The following is an 18,441-nucleotide window of genomic DNA, read 5'->3' as shown; positions in this document are numbered from 1 at the left end:
AGGCTGACAAGCGCCCATTTTAAAAATTTTAATTTTTTTTAAATCGTTTGTTGATCGTTTCTTGGTGATTGTTGGTCTAATTACGTTTGTTGGTTTATATATTTTTTTAATTAAAAAGAAAAATTTTAAATTGCATCTCTATTTTTCTGCATCTTTAAAATGAATAATGCCAATACTGAAAATCTATAGTGTACGTCACGTAAACTATAGCATTTCAATACTGGCAGCGAATATCGGAACAGCCCTATACACGTAAGCCTAATTATTCAGCGCATGCGTGCGAGGATCCCATGATTCGGAGCACTTTGACAGTCGTGGGCAGTTTTTATAGATCGAAAATTATGTTTTGACGCAATGTCACACATACTCGACGTATCGTAGTATAATCTTCATTATTTAAAATATGATATCGTCGCCCCGCTCGGGCGGAAAATGTTATTGGAAAATGTGAAATAAACTTTCGAGAGATTCTGTAATTTTTCTCTAGATTACAGAACACTTAATTCAATGTCGTCATTGATAAGTTCCTGATACGATAGCTGGTAGCTTCAATCGTAGAAATGAGTAGCAGACATAGTCCAGGAAAAATTACACTGGGGATGTTAAAAGGTGGGTTGTAAAAAAAAAAATAGATACATTAATAATCCAAATTTAATGCTTGTAACAAAGATATGATTTAATTTTTTAAACCTTTCATGTATAATGTAATATTTTTAATCTTTTATTATATTCGACCTTTGTACTTTTTTTCTATGAAGGCAAGCCAATTGCCACATCTGTACCAGTGATTCATTATCGAGCTAATGACGATGAACTGGAGGAACTATATCCAAGTTCCTCTGATGAGGAGAAACATACCACTCCGGAGTCTGAGAAAACGAGGACCCTTCCATCAAGTCCCTCCAAGGACAGCGAGAATGGCCAAGGAATGGAGAATGGATCAGAGAGACGTTCCAATGACAATAACATGTCTGAGGGTACTCATCCATCTTCAGATCCATGGAAGGTCTTGTCTGAGATCAAGCGAAATATTACAAAGACATTTGAGGAGAAACTTTCTGAGATAAAGAGCGATAAGAAGAAGAGAAAACTTAATAAAGATAATTCCAGTATTAGCGATTCAGAGGATCCAGGTGATATCACACCAGTTGATGAAAATGTCAACGAAAGACAAGAGAAGGAACCAGGTGCTGCTACCAATAAAAATACAGCTTCGAGATTTGTGGGATTTTCGCAGGTGAAAACTGGCTTGAAAACCAAAAACTCTCAGGACGAGAGTGTAGAGAGCGGTGTGGAAGCAGCTGAATTTTCCGAATCCACTCCTGAAACGCTTCTCTTTAAACAAGATTATTTTCGCGACGAGGATAAAAGGAACGATATTATGTGTCGTCGCAATCTTTTCAGCCAATCAGATGGATATGTCCAGAAAGAAGAAGTAAAATTCAGCACATTGCTCTCTCATATGAAGGATCATGTGTTTCAGCAATTGACAAAGCAGTTAGCCGCGTTGTTTATCCTTGTGTTTACTTTCTGCTTTGTGATTCCATTGCCTTCACATCTAGTTGGTTTTTCTATAGGAGTTTTCACCACAGTGATAATATATAAATTAGTACAGAAGATCCAAGATATTTTAGCAACGCCTTTAAATAAAGAGCCTGCTCACGTGGTGGTTCCTGTACTGGAGATACCAGCGGCAGAAGAGCACGCAGTCCAAGAAAAATATGAGGGCTGGTTAAATGAGTTGCCATATCTCTATGATTCCCAGAACTATCATGTGGCACGCACAAAGTCGGTTTTCTTCAGCCTGGAAGGCGGAATGCTGCGAATTATGGAGACTAGGATGAAAGTACCAAAGAGAGCGGTGTGGGATGAGCCTAAACGAAAATATAAGTTTATTAGGAAACGCGTGTATAATCTTATTGGTGCAAAGATAGAACTGGTACCGGAAGGACTCATTCGGAGAAGGTAATCATCATATTTTAGGATAAATTTTTTATATATAGAAATATACATATAAAAAATATTTTTTATACACAGGAGATGGAGCAAGAAGTATCCAATTTGTATCACTATGGATCCAGGAGCTTTATTAGAGGTCATAACATTGGATGATTGCATGGATCTTGGAAAAGAATTCGAGGATGAGAAGAAAGTTACTCAGGCGGAAGGAGCTAATCAGGAAGTCGAGGAAAATATCTTGTGCGATGAGACAAAAAGTGAGGACGAAGACTCGAGATTCGAATTTCTTAAAGATAATGAAGAAGATGAGTCAAAAATCGATGAAGACGAAGATGACGATGATCTTTCGCAATCCAAGTCCTTGAGAAGTATTTACGAGGATTGTCGCGACAACGAAGAAGTCACCAAATGTAAACTTTATGTCTTTGCGCGTGCCGACCGAGAGAAGGAAGATTGGTAATATTTCTTTGCAGCACAACATATATTTTAAATCAGTACAAAATAATTACGAAAGCCTTTAAATTTAACTTAACAATTCTTGAAATATATGATTCATAGCTTAAAATTTCTCTCTCCGATCATCGGCAGATTTTAATTTACGATGACTTTTTTCAGGTTTCGAAGATTAACATCAGCAGTGTCTCTTTCGAAAAAACGACATTCAACTTGTTCCACGAATGATTCCGTATCCTGCGCAAATGTAGTCTCTGTCCCGGATGTGGCAGAAACAAAACTGCTCGAGACGTCTCCCGAAATCAGTTATAACACCTATATGAACAAGTACTTGAACGTAAGTGAAGCAAAATCAAATTAATTAACTTCATGATCCTTTTGATGATTAGCTAATCGATTATCATTTAGGTGGATCCCGAGGGTTCTCCAAAGGAAGATGATGTTCTCTGGATAAACTGTCTTCTGGGACGATTATTGTTCGACATGCATGGTTGTCCAGACACAATTAATCTTATTCAGGACAAAATACAACGCAAACTGTCTAATATAAAACTTCCGTATTTTATGGAAAGCCTTCTCATTACGGAAATAGTAATCGGACAGAACGCTCCGACGATTCATAAAGTTACTAAACCGGTACTCGACGAACGTGGACTTTGGCTTGATATGAATATTACTTATAAGGGTTGTTTGACGATGACTGTAGAGACAAAGCTGAATCTAATGAAACTGACACGTGCAAGTAGCGCTTGCGGTGAGATCATCGACGAGAAAACCATTCCTACCAGATCGCCAATATTCGACAGCGATGTAGAAGATAGTCCGGAGACGTCCACAGAAGATGAAGATGTCGGAAATGTCGCATTGTGCGTCACATCCAAAGATGCCACGTAAGTAAATTAATAAATTATGAGTGTTTTCAATTTGCGAATCGCTTTCCCTCTCTGTTTAGTCATGTAGCTAGCAATCTTTAAATCTTCTCTAATAAAAAAATGCATTTTTTTTTTTTATATAAGAATAGATTTTTAAGAATATGTAAACACAAGATTTAATTTTTTGCAATTAAATGTATGCAACATTCTTTTCTAACATAAGCTTCTATTAGTATTCTAAAAAAATTTTATAAAGAAATTTATTTATAGACTATAATAATTTGTAAAAATGATAATAGATTGATTAGATTTTCGTATATTATAGACCAATTCAATCTTCTGGCAAGAAATTTCTCAGCATGGTCGATAAATTAACAGCCAACAAATATTTCCGACATGTAAGTGAATGATTTTTAATGATTTTAGTGACTTTAGTTTAAGTAGTCAATTTATTATTGTACTAATAATTACAAAAACAAATTATAATTTATATTAACTAATTTTTAGGCCACTGAGTTATCTTATATACGAAGAGCAATGGAGGGTGTCTCTAATACAGAGATCCGCTTCATAGTTAACATTTCCGGCATCGAGGGTTGTCTTCTGGTAAACATTCCTCCACCACCTTCTGATCGACTCTGGTACGGTTTCAAGCCCGTGCCTAAGATCACCCTTACTGTGCAGCCAGCCCTTGGTGAAAGGACTGTGAACATTGTATATGTGACCAAGTGGATTGAAAATAAGCTGCTCAAGGAATTCGAAAAGCTAGTGGTTCTACCAAATATGGATGATTTGGTCTTGTCACTCTGCCCAAATTATCCCTTTGTCGTGACATAGACAACTTTTTTACGTCAGCCAAAACAGTTTCCTGCTTTTACATTTCTTTTTTTTGTATATGATTTGTAAATATCCTCACTCGTATAATTGAGAAATGGATTTTTTTCTCATCGATACGGTAAATTCATCGAAATTCGTAAATATAAGTCTGTGAAAAAATTAAAAGATTTTCAAAATAATGTGTAGTTTTAGCTCTATTTTTACAATATTTTTTAATATTGTTGTTGCATTATTTTTCTCGCCTAAATGAAAAAAATGTTTCGTTAGGCATATGCAGTATTTACAAGAAAGTGAGAAGAATGATTGTGATATATATTTTATTTTTATTAATTATCTTTATATTTATAAAATTTAAAAAGGAGGCAGGAGAGAAAAAAATCATTATGAGCATTAATTTGATTAAAGTATGCAAACCAAATATATAGCGAGTAAGAGAGAGATGCACGGAAAAGTAAGGCAATTTAATTAATATTTAATGAAGTGCATTATTCGCTGCAGATTGTTTAATTATACAACTATAAATATCACGAAATGATGTGGCGCCTATCTTAAACAAAAAAGAATACTAATATCAATGTCTATGTGATCATACATTTAGTCTTTTGATGCAGGCAGCTGATGCAAAATATTTTGTTACATTGTTAAAATATTATAAAATGACTGGATTATAATGAAATTAAATAATCGATTATTTTTGATTGAAAAATCATTGTTAAAATGGGCAAAATTATTAAAAATATATATATGAAATGGAATACAATCACTTATATGCCAGTAGAACTTTTTGTGTCTTGATAATTAGACTCGTAATATAATCGAGCGAATATAGTTGATTGATAAAGTATGATAAAGAAAAAAGTACATAATGTGTTAATACTGTTCATCAAAATCGACCGCGTTGATTTTAAATGCGATGTTCAAAAAATGTTAATTTTATATATACAATTGTTGACATAAAAATGTAAAATAATTCATCGAATTACAACAAATAGATATGTAAATTTTATTTCTCTGTTGCAAGAGAAATTTATAATCAATGGCTTTTCGACAGATATAGCAAAAAAGTTCACTCTCCTCCGTCTCTGATTGATCAACTAATTGTAAGTTATACTACTGAGTCAACGACAATTGAGAGAAAACAAAATGTATATATGAATATGAAGTATATGTGAATGAATTAAGTGAATATAAAGTTTATATCTACTAGCCACATGATTTGATCTATGAGCTGTGTTATTTTGTTTGATACTATACAAATATGCGTGTGAATGTTGTGTATTTGCGTGTCTCAGGGAGATTATAATATATCGAATAAATCCTGGAATCACAATGTGATTTTATTTTATGATAAAAGCCATATATTCTTAAAAATAAGGAAACTTTTTATTAAACATATAAGATACAAATTATATATTAGAAAAGTCATTTCATACGTTTAAACATATAAAATTAATGCAATAAAGCAAATATATTTTGTAAAGATTTTTTAAACGATATTTTTCGTTTAAGACTTACATTGTTAATCTCACATTGTGGGTCCAGAATTAAATCACAGAGTTATATTGTAACAGTTTTTGCAAAAATAAATTATTGTACATTATCAGTTGTTTTTTTAGAAAATTTCTTTCTCAAACAAGTTTAAAAAAAAATCTTTCATTATTATAAAATTGTAACGTCCAAAAGATCTTTCTCTCTTTCTTTCTTTTATTTCATATTATAACTAATAAACGATTATTTCTACTATATACAGTATACACAATAGACTTTAAAAAAATTGAAAAGTACACAAAGAGAATACAATATTTTTTTATTTTTCAAATATATTTTCTTTATTTATCGCACATATTTTCTGTTATCCTGATAAGAGAACAATTATTCAGATTAATATAAAAATTTATAAAACGTGTTTATTCAATCTGTACAATTGTTATAGTTATTTAATTAATACAATTATAATAATATATAATTAATTCTGCAGCGAGTCGACGTACTCGTTTACGTAAAATGTACATACAGTATCTTAATCTTTGCGCATTTTCTCTTAGCAATAGATCCTAAATTTTACTCCCATATTAGTTTTATAATATTAATAATTAATTTGCAAGCAAGCTAAAGCATTAAAAAAAAATTTTGTAGGAATATAAATAGATAAAATCTTTATGCAATCTCACAAGTAGATGTTATTTTAACAAAAATTGTAATACGCAAAGATCAGATATTATATCATTCAAAATAAAAATCATGAATATAAGATTTCTTAACAGATCTAAACACATTTTTTCGTTTGAAGAAAAAGTACACAATTTCTGAGCTATTCTGTATATATAATAATCGTTTTGCTCTCTAGAACAAATATAAGAGCAAATGTACTTTCTATGTTTTCGTGCACTCTTCCACGTTTCTCTTAATGCAGCAAATAATATCACAGTTTGGAGATCAACAGTCTGACAGTTGCACGCCACTTACACCAAGAATGATGTTCCCTATGTATACAATACTCTCGTAAATAGCTAGATTGGCAGCATTTTTCGACATTGACACTGTTACTACCGGTGTTTTTTTTTTAGATTTCCAGTTTTACAACATTATGAATCCTTGTATCTGTTATTTAGTGTTACAGATCTTTACAGCTTTCTGAAGAAAATTAAATCTTAATTCGGCTAGCTGTTGAGGACGCAGGGCGCGGTGTCCATCTCCTGTACAATCTGTTCCCATGTCTCCAGCCTAGGTGCGCACACCAAAATGAGGTCTCCGAGACGTCGCTTGGCCATTATCACGAATTCACCAGGACCGTGTCGCGCGTCACACACCGCTGGCACTCTCACGCGTATGTTTCTCGAAGAAGAGACCATTCCGTCGACGTTATTCTCGTTGTTCTGTCAACATACATCAAGATACATATAATTTAATTTTATTGTATATAGAAGGAATCTAAAAATCAAAAAGATGACGTTTCCTGCGAAGCAAAGCTCAGTTTGCTTACCTCGGCTTCCTGGACTTGGCGCAGAATCTTGGTGGCTCTGAGCACCAATTCGGCAGCGTCCAGATCAAATTGTTGCTCAACGGCGGTGACGGTGCCTCTGGATACCAGGTCGCTCTGACAATAAGCCTTGGCAAGTTCCTCCATAGAGCACGGCCTGCACTCCTCTTCCTCGTCCGGAATATGTAGCATACCCCCCTTGGGTGAACTTGTTTCCAGATCGTACTGCAGCTTGACCTTGGTGCTTTTAAAGGAGTAATCATCCTCGGCTTCTATGTAGAGCGCGGCCACGTGCTCCCGCGAGCGGAAGCATCGATGTGAATACTCGTGTTTGCCATCGGATGGAGAGTAAATCTGTCTCAGCTTGCGGCCGGCTTCCAAGAATACTCGGGCAGGTCCAGAGATCTTAACACATGCACGAATGTTCAAGCTGTTATGATTGACAAGAGTGTCTCCCGTGGATGAAACTGGGAAAGAGAGGACTATCCTCAGGGCACCATGAGGATAACGCCATAAAACGGTTCCTCGAGCACAGCGCAGATATACTGGTCGAACACCACCACTTTCTCCTCCTCCGCTGCACAGAAAACAAGAGTTTACATATTTTAGTGATGCATCTTTATATGTTTCATCCACGTATTCAATGTGTGTCAACTCAGGAAGTAACATTTGAGTATTTAATATAAAATTGAACCTTAAACAAGGGATGTTTGTGAAAAGTCACAGAGCATGTAATGTCACTGTGAGAATGGCGGAACTTTAAAGCTTTTGTAACTATGTAGACGTTAAAAATATAAAAAATACATATATTCATTGATATCTTCTGCTCAGAATGACCTGTCAAACAAACTTATAAAATAATAAAACTAAATTATACATTAATATGCGTGACATTAGTATAAAAAACTAAAACATACTAAAATCTTTTCTATAGAATATGAACAACGATGAACAAATGTATAATTAACATACGTTTGTTGCAATTGATTCCTATTCTACAGCCAGAAATTTGACACAATAAAGTTGAAATGTTAAAATGTGAAAAGTATACATGATGATGAAGAACTAACCTTCCAGACCAGTCGCATTGGTCCGCGATGTTATGTTCGTAGGCGGATAAGCTGACGAGGAGCAGACTGAGGGCAATAATAATTATCTGGCGTAACATTTTTAATATATACACTACATAAAACGATAACCAGATAACAAACGCGTCACATGTTTGATTTTCGCAAGAATGACGCTTTCGCGGAACTCGGAATGCTCTCTCTCTCGAATAAGTACCAACAAGTAACAATAATATTATTTTTCGCTCATTTGTGGAATATCTTAATTAAAACACGTATATTCGCCGTTAAAAAAAAAATAAAAAATCTGTAAAAATCTGTCGTCGAGTAAACACACTTGTGGAATATTTCCAGACGCACTAATAAAATCTTCCAGATGGTCGCTCGACTAATAATGGCAGCGAACAGCTGTTACGAGGCGCTTGGGGGGGAGGGGGAGAAATGTCAAAAAGTCTTTCTTGCAAAAATATATTCGACGTCCCGGAAGGACAGAGATACCTCGCTCAGGCACTCGCGGAGCCCGAATGTACGCGTGAACTCGCGAGTATCTCGAGAGATCGTCCTTGTTTAGGACCGCCCACTACGAGAGCGTGCTACGCAGTTTTCTCTGGCGCGGACGGAGTCCATTTATAGCACGTGTCGCAGAAAAAAAGTGTTTCGACGTACGTACATCCGTAATTTATTTATTTTCTCCTGAAATTAATTTTCTCTCGAATTTATAATTTAACAGCACATAAGTGCGCTTAAAATAAATTCAAGTATCGTCTGTCTCACTCCGACGTGATCACATGGCGAGATGCACTAGATGCAGCTTGATGCAGTCAGTGGATGCAGTTCACTGCAGATTTTTACGCCGCCAACAAGACCTGTTCTTGTTTGAGCTAGACTTGTGTTAGGTTGACTTAGATTCTGCTAGATTAGGATTAGTAGGTAATATTCTGGATGCATATAATCTTTTCACATTTGTCACATATTTGTGTATATTTCATATAATCTCTTACATTGTTATTAATCAAAAATTGTGCGTCGAAAAAACGAAATAATTGGATTTCAAGAATTCCTGTAGGCAATGATTATTTTCTTAATTTTTTGCTTAAAATTTTCTTATCCATTCTTATTCTTTCCTATCTTGTTATTCCTTGTTCATCATCAAATAGTGATGGATCAGTTTATTTATCTATGTGACTGTTTAACTTGTCTTATGTTTCTAAAGAATTAAAATTATACAGTATAGAGAAAAGAAAAATTAATATGTACATATATATATATATAAATTTTTATATAATTATTTTGTAATGTTATATATATATATATATATTATATATAATATTTGATATTAATATATGTATATAATAATTTTTTTTTACTGTAAAGAAAAGGAAGGAGAATCAATGAGGCCATCACGAGAGAGGATGCATCTATCTAGGAATTGAGTAAGATATTCGAAAGGATCGTCAGGTCGATGGATTAAAAGATTGCACATCAGAAAATCGATGATTTCACGGATTCTCTTTTCTTTCAGATATAAAATTGCATCTTGCTCTTGCATGTTTTGCGATGTGTCAGATGCAACATGCCTTTGTTGTTCTAAAAATTCGAGAATTTGAATAATTTATCCCTGATTTGAGTAGATTAGATGCTCTATTATCAGATATCTTTAATCAATTGTATCATTAATCAATTATTTAGTAAAAAAATTATTGCCCTCCTTGGATGCTTACGTTTAGTCAGAATTTTGCTTGAGATTGAGTTAGACTCAGTGTTACAATCACATTTACTCATCTTGAGACTGGTATCTCCTACCATATGACAGATGTTCAAAAAGTGATTCAAAACAAATGACATTTTCATTTGTTGCTATTGAAAAATTTATTAAAATTCTCATACTTTTTATCACACAACCTGGCACAAGATCTGATAACAATCGATGATGATTTTGTTATAGTTATTCAATGTTAATAAAGCTGAAGTTTTTTTATTTATCCAATTTGTTTAATAAATTAATCTATCTATATTAATTTATTAAATTCTTTTACATCTATATCTACATATAATAGAATACTAGATAGTCCATAAAGAATATATCTTATACATATGTATCGTTTTCTATTTACTCAGCTGTTTTTGATTAAATTTTGTTATTTTCTTTTACAAGTTAATTATTAAATAATAGGTAACTATACGTAATATGCAATTAATGTATTTTTAATTCTTTTCAGGGAAAATATGGCTGTGACAATGCTACTCAGTAGAAGTGCGTGTGTACTCCGGCAGTATCCACAACACAGACTTTTGTTAACCAATGCATTCTATACTCTAGAATGTAACAACAGTTACACAACTTATAGAGAAGAGAGGTACAAGTATGAGTACCAGCAGACTCGTAATTATAAAAACTTTGGTCATACCAGAAAAAAATCTAGACTTCTCTTTGCTATGCCAGTTATAGTTCCCGGTGTTATAATGCTGATGTGCATAACTGTTGACTGGCAAAAGTAAGTCAATGATATTAATTATCAAAAATGAAAAATTAATAAAATTTTGAAGATGCATAAGGGAATAATTTGTATAATTCTTGAAAATTAAATTTAGCTTTTAGTATATTAAAATAAAATATTATCTTGCAGGCTATTTGGTATGATACCACCTAAAGTGGATGCAGCCAGCATTCAGTTGGTAGAAGAGACTCAGGCTAATGAAACAGATAGAAGTGTGGAACAGACAGAGCAGGAACAAAAGAAGAAGAAGAGTAAGAAACAGAAGATTGGATTTCGCGATAGAAAGGTTGATTAAATATTTACCCTATTGATATTGATTTCATATATATAGATATATATAGATGTGTTTTAAAATTTTCTAAATTATTTCAAGAATATTGAGCAAGTTTACATACATAACATAAGTTATTTATGTTTATATTATTTCATATCATACAAGTTGTATTTTTATTATTAAAAGATGAAACAAATTTGTATATAATTTTTTCTTAATTACATATAATATATAATTATATTGAAATGAAATAAAATTGTAGCAGTAAAACAAGGAAAAGGGATATACAGTATGCAGCAATCATTTTTCGTGCATTATAATTATTAAAATAGCATAATTATTAAATAGTAGATTTAACAATTTTGTGCTTTATATGCATCAGCATGTATCCGTACAGCAGAACGATGCAGGCTAAAGTATTTTTGCAGATAATAGAGTACGAGAACAGAATAAGATCATATTCGACGCCAGATAAAATCTTTCGTTACTTTGCGACTGTAAAAGTGACTAGCTTAGAGGATGTTGAAATCTATATGACACCTGATGATTTTATGCGGGCTATTACACCAGACATGCAACAGCCAAATGGTAGGGCTTTTCAAAATTTTCATTGTAATTGGCCCTGATGCTGTGCATAATCTTGGTATCTTGTCTTCCTATCTCTACAATCATTTATACTAAATCTTACTAAACACTATACTTACCTGTCTCGCTCTGCTAACTAAAAGCTTTACAATTTTATATGATACGACTTGCATGAAGAAAATTCTTCAAAAAAATTCCTGATTGTCAAAATCAGATATGAATAACAATACTGGAACATATATTGTGTGCGCTATTAATCTTCCGTAAGAAGTTTGCACTTTTTTGAGAGTTGCGAATTATCAATTAACTGTGTGCAGATAATAGAATACGAAAATCGTATAAGGCATTACTCTACACCGGACAAAGTGTTCCGTTACTTCGCGACCCTCCAGGTCACGAGCAACGACGTGCACGAGGTGTTTATGACGCCGGATGACTTTTTAAGATCAATGACGCCCGGCGTGAAACAGCCCGATGGTAATCCTATACGATTATGCTTTGCTTATTTGGCATTTTTCACATTAAATTTTGCTTGATACTTAATATTCTCTTCAATGCTCTTTAATTTTCTCCTAATTGATTGCAAAAATGCATTCTGATCAGCTCTTTCTTGCATGTGTAAATTTTTAATTAATATTTCAGATTTATATATTATATTTTAGATAAAAAAATTTATAAATTACAATTATAATTTGCAGATTACAATTTGCCTGAATTGTATATCAGATTTATATTAACTCACGTAAGAGAAAATGTAAGAAAAAGAAGACTTAACAATTATAACGCTTTATTTTAATTTTCAGGCCTTGGACTGGACCAGTACAAGCGTTATGATCCAAAGGTACATTAATGAGATTCAGTAAAGAAGAAATATGTAAGTTCATACTTCCTTCTTTTTAGAATATTCACACGAAATTAGAATTGGAATTGGACGAAGACAGCATCTTCTACAAGCTGGGCAGTGCAGGCCTCATTACTTTCTCTGATTACATCTTTTTGTTGACTGTATTGTCAAGTAAGCAGCATGTCTACTATTTTACGTTAAACTTTAATTATGTATATAAATATTAGACGGAAAATTTAAATTTTTTTATAGCTTCCAGACGTCATTTTGAAATTGCCTTTAGAATGTTTGACTTTAATGGAGATGGTGATGTCGATTCAGAAGAGTTTGGAAAAGTGGCTACACTAATACGGCAACAAACTAGCATAGGCACTCGACACCGTGATCACTCGAACACAGGAAACACATTTAAGGTCATAATTAACTTGTTAATACTTGAATTTTGACACATGAATTTTGACAATTCACGAAGTATTAAGCAAAACAAATATGCAAAATAAATGCTTATTAATTCTTGAATGATGTGTCTACATGTTTAAAAACTATACTTAATTAAAAATTAAAAATAATTGAAATCTTTATTTTAGGGAGTGAATTCTGCGCTAACTACATACTTCTTTGGGCCACAAATGAATCAGAAGCTAACGATCGAGAAATTCCTGGACTTTCAGCAACAATTGCAGCGGGAGATTCTGGGTCTCGAAGTAAGGATCAATCAAATTCGACATAATGTACAACCAGTTCAACGTTTTCATTTATATTTGATTGTTTGCTTATATATTGTTTTCTACTTATAAGTTTGAACGACGAAATCCAGATGAGAATGGCAATATCACTGAGGTAGATTTTACGGAATTATTATTAGCTTATGCCGGATACTCGACAAAAAAGAAGGCGAAAATGTTGAAAAGAGTAAAGAAGACGTAAGTATATGAAAATATTCACTTTCTTTATATTTATTTTTAAATTTTAGATCATTTTACATATGTTTAAATATTTTTTATTTGCAGTTTCAAGGAAGATCCAAAAGGAATCAGCAAAGAGGAATATCTCAAATTTTTCCACTTTTTAAATAATATTAATGATGTAGATACAGCCCTAACATTCTATCATATAGCTGGTGCATCTATTGATCAAGGTACGATATGGAATAATAAATAATTTAGAGCTTACAATTATATATATAGTTACACATGGTATTGATCAAGGTACGATATGGAATAATAAATAATTTAGAGCTTACAATTATATATATAGTTACACAAATATTTAATTGAAAATTTGACTTAAATAATATATAATTTGAAATTATTATGATATATTAATTGTAAAAGAATAATCGGTAGTGTTATTTAAAATGTTGAGCAATGTGTATCTTTATTAATATATTTAATTATTTATTAATAAATATTTTTGTATAACATTGCAGCAACATTGAAACATGTAGCAAAAACTGTAGCGCACGTCGATTTGAGTGATCATATTATTCAAGTGGTGTATACGATTTTCGACGAAAATAGTAAGTTGATTTTTATCAATAGAGTATTATTATATTTCTAATTAACAAACTACTAAAAACGTAATTGCAGTATCTATGACATAGTATGTATATAGATATGCAAAGTACGCCTTAAGTAAATCTTAAAATCATCATTGTATATCCTGTTTTTTATAGTGGATGGACAACTTAGTAATCGGGAATTCGTTTCTGTGATGAAAAACCGTGTTCTTCGCGGTTTGGAGAAACCGAAAGATACTGGATTTGTCAAGTTAATTCAGTCTTTGATAAAGTGTGCAAAGAATAGCAATCTCTTGTCATACGATAAATAATTAAAGCCACAGAATCTAAATACTATTTAATTTATATGTAATATATATAAAAATATATAAAAATTATTATTCTCAAATATAGAATTATAACATTTACAATATAGAATCGTTATACTTGTATTATTAGGAGAGTTAGATTTATATATTATAGTAAATTTTACATCAATATGGTGTATTATATTAATATATACTTTCACTATTCTATGAAATAGAGCATGATACCAGTCAAAAAAAGTTGTGAGCTATGTAAGAGCTACAATTTCACTCATTTAGTAAGCATTCAGAGTTTATTCAGTAAACATCAACAGACTTTATCTCATATTATTAATAATTTCAAGTTGAATTACTAAATATAAAATGTATATGAAATATAATTTCAATTTATTTTTGATGCAAATAACAATATTATTTATAATAAATTCTGTCACAGCCAATTTATTGGAAAAACTTACAGACATGACTGTAGCAGGCAAGTAGATGTCAAATGTTAATGGTAATTCATTTGCATATTGCATCTTACAATGTTATATGTATTAATATATTTTAATAATAATATCAGATTCACAAATTGTAAATAAAGAAGAGACTTCAAAACAAGAAATAGCAGATGTTTTATCAATGGGACAATACTTTCAGTGAGTAATAATATAAATATGGAAAATGATAATTATTTGTAACGTTTTTTTGATAACAATAATCCTATATAATGCAGAGATATATTTTCTGAACATCTTGCACCTCTTAAAATTGAGTTTGGTCATGTCTGTGAGAATCCCAATGAATGGGAACAGAGATTTGAACAAAAGGATTTTGATAACAATCGTCATAGTGGCAAGGTAATTCTTCTGTTTTGTGATTGTATATAAAAAACAAGTATATTAGAATTATTTAATATGAATTAATTAAATTCTCTATAGATGTAATGTGTAATGCAATTATTAGTATTTATTATACTATGTATATTTTATGTATCAATGCTTCATATATTTCATCGTTTACAATAATTTAGATAATATTTTTATTAATTAATCTGAGCAATATTTTAATATTTATTTATTTTCTTGTATACATGTTTTTGATTAAATATTTATTTACAACTTTGTTTGTTATATTTTAGATAAAATGGGGTAACAAAAATGGAGATTACGGCGAGCAATATTGGGACTTGAATCATTAACTTGAATTGCGAGATTAATAAATAAACATTGATAATGTGTTTAATAATTATTTATTCAATATATTGTTTTCTTAGTTAGCTTATTTTAATAACATAATCGTCATAAAATAACATTTTAGAAGTAAAAAAAAAATTATAAATAATAAGTGTTAAAAAAATGTAACAATTAAGAAATTATAAAAGTTAATATATAAAAAATTTGAAAATGACCCAATAATTTTGGACAATGAGACTGATTAAAAGGAAGCTGAATAATCACCAGCATCGGTGGTTCAGTGGTAGAATGCTCGCCTGCCACGCGGGCGGCCCGGGTTCGATTCCCGGCCGATGCAATTTTTTTAATATTTTTGTTTATGCAAACAATTTTTTTTTTTAATTTATTTGATAATACATATATATTATATAATTTTCAAAAATATTAATTAAAAAAATTTTAAATATAATTTTCTATTATATTTATTTATAAAATATTAATATAATATAATATAAATATATAATATAAATATAATATATATATATATATATATATATATATATATATATATAATATATAAATATTATAATATAAAAATATAAATATTTAAAATAAAAGATAATATAATATTAATATTTTATTTGAATATATATAGAAATATAATTTTCCAAATATATATTAGATTAAAAAATAAAATTTCTATAAAAAAAACTTGCATCGGCCGGGAATCGAACCCGGGCCGCCCGCGTGGCAGGCGAGCATTCTACCACTGAACCACCGATGCTATACAGTTTCTCTCCTACATATTGTCATTAATCCTAGATCGCTATAGTCATTGGCAATTCGAGTCTACCTTCACAACTTTGTTTATGGTCCTTTCAAATTAATCGTTGGAGCCAAATGAGAAGAAGAATCGCGCATAAAAAATGATGGAAATTGCGGGAAGAGACAGACTGATGGTCTTCCCGACGTCCAGCTCGCGGACGAACGTCAAGTGTCGCTTGATCTGCGCGCGCAGGAGTCAGGATTTGCTCGCGAAGAAGGTCGACGGTCTCCTAATCCGGTTTCGCGCGATTTTGCTGGGACTGCTGAAGAACAAATCACAGCTGGGCGAAGTTATGAGGAACGCGGCCTTCTCGTTAGCCGAGGTAAATTACGCGACAGGCGGCGTGAACGGCTTGGTCCTGGAAACGGTCGACAGGGCCAGCACCAGGATTCAGTGCAGGCAGGAGATCTTCGGCGGGGTTCGATTGAGGATCTACGAGCCCTACCGCAGCGGTGACGATCCCTTCGAGTTCACCGGATTAGCCAGAGGCGGGCAACAAGTAATTTTGCGTTATATATGGTAAGACAAAGACTACGATATAATTTTGTAATTTTATTAATGACTAAGTTTGTATAAAGCGTCCTTTACTACTACAGGACATGAGCATCTACAGGGGAGGATGATTCCTTGGATTCATTAAAAAATTAAGCATTTGCTTTTCTTTTGAATAAACACTGGAATTTATGTATACATTTAATATAAAAGATGATAAAAAAAATTAAACTTGAAAAAATTGAGACTGAACAAAAATTAACAAACAAAAAGAGAAAGACTACGATATAATTTTGTAATTTTACTAATGACTAACTTTGTATAAAGTGTTTTTTACTACTACAGGACATAGACATCTGCAGGGGAGGATGATTCCTTGGATTTATTAAAAAATTAAGCATTTGCTTTCCTTTTGAATAAACACTGGAATTTATTTGTATATTCAATATAAAAGGTGAAAATATCAAAAAAATTAAACTTGAAAAAATTGTGAATGAACAAAAATTAAGAAACAAAAAAATTGTATCATGCCTAATTAAAAATATCCTGCGGATGCCTATACCACAGGATGTCTTATATAAAAATAAGAAATATATATTTTTTTAGGTCATCTGATGGTTAATTAAGATCTATTTTTAAAAAAACTAGATTTACCATCACATTATCTTGAAAAATGACCTAAAATAGATTACTTGCTTTAAGCAAGTTTTGTTCGAAACATTGTTTTTAAAAAAATGTGATGTTTTTTAAATATATTTAACATATTATATTGCAATACACATTATCATATGCAGTTTAGCATATCTTTTAAAATAGGATTTTGTTATAGTTTACTAGCTATACTACTTGATACGTCAACAGGTTGCCAAATTGAAGAAAAATTATGGAAAGGCGATCGACCTGCTGATTGAATTGGCGTCGTTGCAGCACAACTTCCAGATGCTTGATCGAGCAATCAAAGCCACCAGTCGTCGCGTGAACGCTCTTCAGCACGTCATTATCCCGCGATTGGAACGGACCCTCGCTTACATCGTCACCGAGCTCGACGAATACGAGCGAGAAGAATTCTATCGCATTAAGAAGATACAAGAGTGGAAGATGAAGCGATATAACGGGAGATTCCCTTGCAATCCAGCTCAGGAAGATGCAGACACATTCGACGAGGATCTTCTTTTTTAACGCTAACAAAAACGAGATGATTCTGTCACGAGGTACGTTGGAATTTTTCTTTTTTAGCTAAAGAGGAATCCGGTTGCACGCGTTATTGTTTACATTGTCCGCGCTCTAATAAATTTCTTACCCTATTCTTGGAGCGAGGAAAAGAAGGAGAAGGGATACGGCCACCCCCTGTAATAAACGCGCCAGACAACCGAGGAGAAAGAACCGCACGAAGACTCGATGACAGAACAAGATGGGAAACGAAAATCGAAAGGGGGATCTGAGCGAGCTTGTGCGCCCAATTATGCCAAGAAAATACAGCCCATAAAAGCAGCCTAACTGCTGCCAAACATCGGGATATGATAATGAGAACGTGACTCTATTGCTTTTCTCTCTACGTCTCTCCTAATCTCTCTAGTTGAACAAACTTTTTCCGAAAATTTCAGAATACTGTTCCATGAAACATTTTGCAGCTTGGCATTTTACGTTAAAATCAAAATATCTTGATTAATATTAATTTTTTGGCTTTGAGAACAAGTTTCTTTACTATTTTTGCCATGTGCATTTATTTGAATTTATTAGTCAAGTTTTCTTCAATGTAACTTGTCAAAAATT

The 18,441-nt window shown here is 32.3% G+C and overlaps 4 protein-coding genes, 2 non-coding genes and 1 pseudogene across 12 annotated transcripts; 5 read left to right on the top strand and 2 right to left on the bottom strand.

The window, feature by feature from the left end:
- Positions 1–269: 269 nt before the first annotated feature.
- LOC114943412 (testis-expressed protein 2) lies at positions 270–5,721 on the top strand. The gene is made up of 7 exons (XM_029319025.2): positions 270–609; positions 759–1,965; positions 2,038–2,415; positions 2,575–2,749; positions 2,821–3,302; positions 3,610–3,682; positions 3,792–5,721. The coding sequence occupies exons 1-7, from the start codon at positions 561–563 to the stop codon at positions 4,119–4,121; spliced, it is 2,694 nt and encodes an 897-aa protein (XP_029174858.2). The 5' UTR covers positions 270–560; the 3' UTR covers positions 4,122–5,721.
- Positions 5,722–6,002: 281 nt separating this feature from the next.
- On the bottom strand, positions 6,003–8,426 carry Metrn (meteorin). The gene is made up of 3 exons (XM_029318989.2): positions 8,172–8,426; positions 7,105–7,678; positions 6,003–6,997 (listed from the first exon to the last, which is right to left on the bottom strand). Exons 1-3 carry the CDS (start codon positions 8,267–8,269, stop codon positions 6,782–6,784), a joined length of 888 nt encoding a protein of 295 aa, XP_029174822.1. The 5' UTR covers positions 8,270–8,426; the 3' UTR covers positions 6,003–6,781.
- On the top strand, positions 8,344–14,276 carry MICU1 (Mitochondrial calcium uptake 1). Of its 6 annotated transcripts, XM_085485461.1 has the most exons (13): positions 8,840–9,098; positions 9,543–9,601; positions 10,388–10,663; positions 10,796–10,952; positions 11,369–11,528; positions 12,329–12,366; positions 12,426–12,540; positions 12,622–12,782; positions 12,957–13,073; positions 13,168–13,292; positions 13,380–13,507; positions 13,799–13,888; positions 14,045–14,276. In XM_085485461.1, exons 3-13 carry the CDS (start codon positions 10,395–10,397, stop codon positions 14,197–14,199), a joined length of 1,515 nt encoding a protein of 504 aa, XP_085341587.1. In that variant the 5' UTR covers positions 8,840–9,098; positions 9,543–9,601; positions 10,388–10,394; the 3' UTR covers positions 14,200–14,276. The 6 variants fall into 6 exon arrangements, with proteins under 6 accessions (XP_085341589.1, XP_029174817.1, XP_085341586.1 ...); XM_085485463.1 differs by lacking the exons at positions 8,840–9,098; positions 9,543–9,601 and adding an exon at positions 8,344–8,830 and having other exon boundaries at positions 10,388–10,525; XM_029318984.2 differs by lacking the exons at positions 8,840–9,098; positions 9,543–9,601; positions 11,369–11,528 and adding exons at positions 8,345–8,830; positions 11,843–12,002.
- Positions 14,277–14,439: 163 nt separating this feature from the next.
- On the top strand, positions 14,440–15,424 carry LOC114943390 (uncharacterized). Of its 2 annotated transcripts, none has more exons than XM_029318990.2 (4): positions 14,440–14,668; positions 14,759–14,834; positions 14,912–15,035; positions 15,317–15,424. In XM_029318990.2, exons 1-4 carry the CDS (start codon positions 14,557–14,559, stop codon positions 15,374–15,376), a joined length of 372 nt encoding a protein of 123 aa, XP_029174823.1. In that variant the 5' UTR covers positions 14,440–14,556; the 3' UTR covers positions 15,377–15,424. The 2 variants fall into 2 exon arrangements, with proteins under 2 accessions (XP_029174823.1, XP_029174824.1); XM_029318991.2 differs by having other exon boundaries at positions 14,616–14,692.
- A 178-nt stretch (positions 15,425–15,602) lies between these two features.
- Positions 15,603–18,432, top strand: LOC114943423 (V-type proton ATPase subunit D pseudogene; annotated as a pseudogene).
- TRNAG-GCC (transfer RNA glycine (anticodon GCC)) lies at positions 15,638–15,708 on the top strand. Its single transcript has one exon. It is a non-coding gene; the product is annotated as a tRNA-Gly (tRNA).
- Positions 16,064–16,134, bottom strand: TRNAG-GCC (transfer RNA glycine (anticodon GCC)). The gene has a single exon. It is a non-coding gene; the product is annotated as a tRNA-Gly (tRNA).
- Positions 18,433–18,441: the final 9 nt, after the last annotated feature.

This window comes from Nylanderia fulva, unplaced genomic scaffold (genome assembly GCF_048542155.1).
Source record: "Nylanderia fulva isolate GAGA-0341 unplaced genomic scaffold, ASM4854215v1 Scaffold37, whole genome shotgun sequence".
Lineage (NCBI taxonomy): Eukaryota > Metazoa > Arthropoda > Insecta > Hymenoptera > Formicidae > Nylanderia > Nylanderia fulva.
Note: the sequence above shows the minus strand (reverse complement) of the source record. Positions and strands in the feature narration are given on the sequence as shown.

Excerpts from the sequence above, each read along its gene's own strand:
- Metrn (XM_029318989.2), bottom strand. The coding sequence starts at position 8,269 with ATGTTACGCCAGATAATTATTATTGCCCTCAGTCTGCTCCTCGTCAGC. Across the intron at positions 7,679-8,171 it reads CAATGCGACTGGTCTGGAAG|CGGAGGAGGAGAAAGTGGTG; the intron begins GTTAGTTCTTCA and ends TTTTCTGTGCAG. Across the intron at positions 6,998-7,104 it reads GCCAAGTCCAGGAAGCCGAG|AACAACGAGAATAACGTCGA; the intron begins GTAAGCAAACTG and ends GTATGTTGACAG.
- LOC114943412 (XM_029319025.2), top strand. The coding sequence starts at position 561 with ATGAGTAGCAGACATAGTCCAGGAAAAATTACACTGGGGATGTTAAAA. Across the intron at positions 1,966-2,037 it reads GAAGGACTCATTCGGAGAAG|GAGATGGAGCAAGAAGTATC; the intron begins GTAATCATCATA and ends TTTTATACACAG. Across the intron at positions 2,416-2,574 it reads GACCGAGAGAAGGAAGATTG|GTTTCGAAGATTAACATCAG; the intron begins GTAATATTTCTT and ends GACTTTTTTCAG.
- LOC114943390 (XM_029318990.2), top strand. The coding sequence starts at position 14,557 with ATGTATATGAAATATAATTTCAATTTATTTTTGATGCAAATAACAATA. Across the intron at positions 14,669-14,758 it reads TACAGACATGACTGTAGCAG|ATTCACAAATTGTAAATAAA; the intron begins GCAAGTAGATGT and ends TAATAATATCAG. Across the intron at positions 14,835-14,911 it reads TCAATGGGACAATACTTTCA|AGATATATTTTCTGAACATC; the intron begins GTGAGTAATAAT and ends TATATAATGCAG.
- MICU1 (XM_029318984.2), top strand. The coding sequence starts at position 10,395 with ATGGCTGTGACAATGCTACTCAGTAGAAGTGCGTGTGTACTCCGGCAG. Across the intron at positions 10,953-11,842 it reads TTGGATTTCGCGATAGAAAG|ATAATAGAATACGAAAATCG; the intron begins GTTGATTAAATA and ends AACTGTGTGCAG. Across the intron at positions 13,074-13,167 it reads GGGAGATTCTGGGTCTCGAA|TTTGAACGACGAAATCCAGA; the intron begins GTAAGGATCAAT and ends TCTACTTATAAG.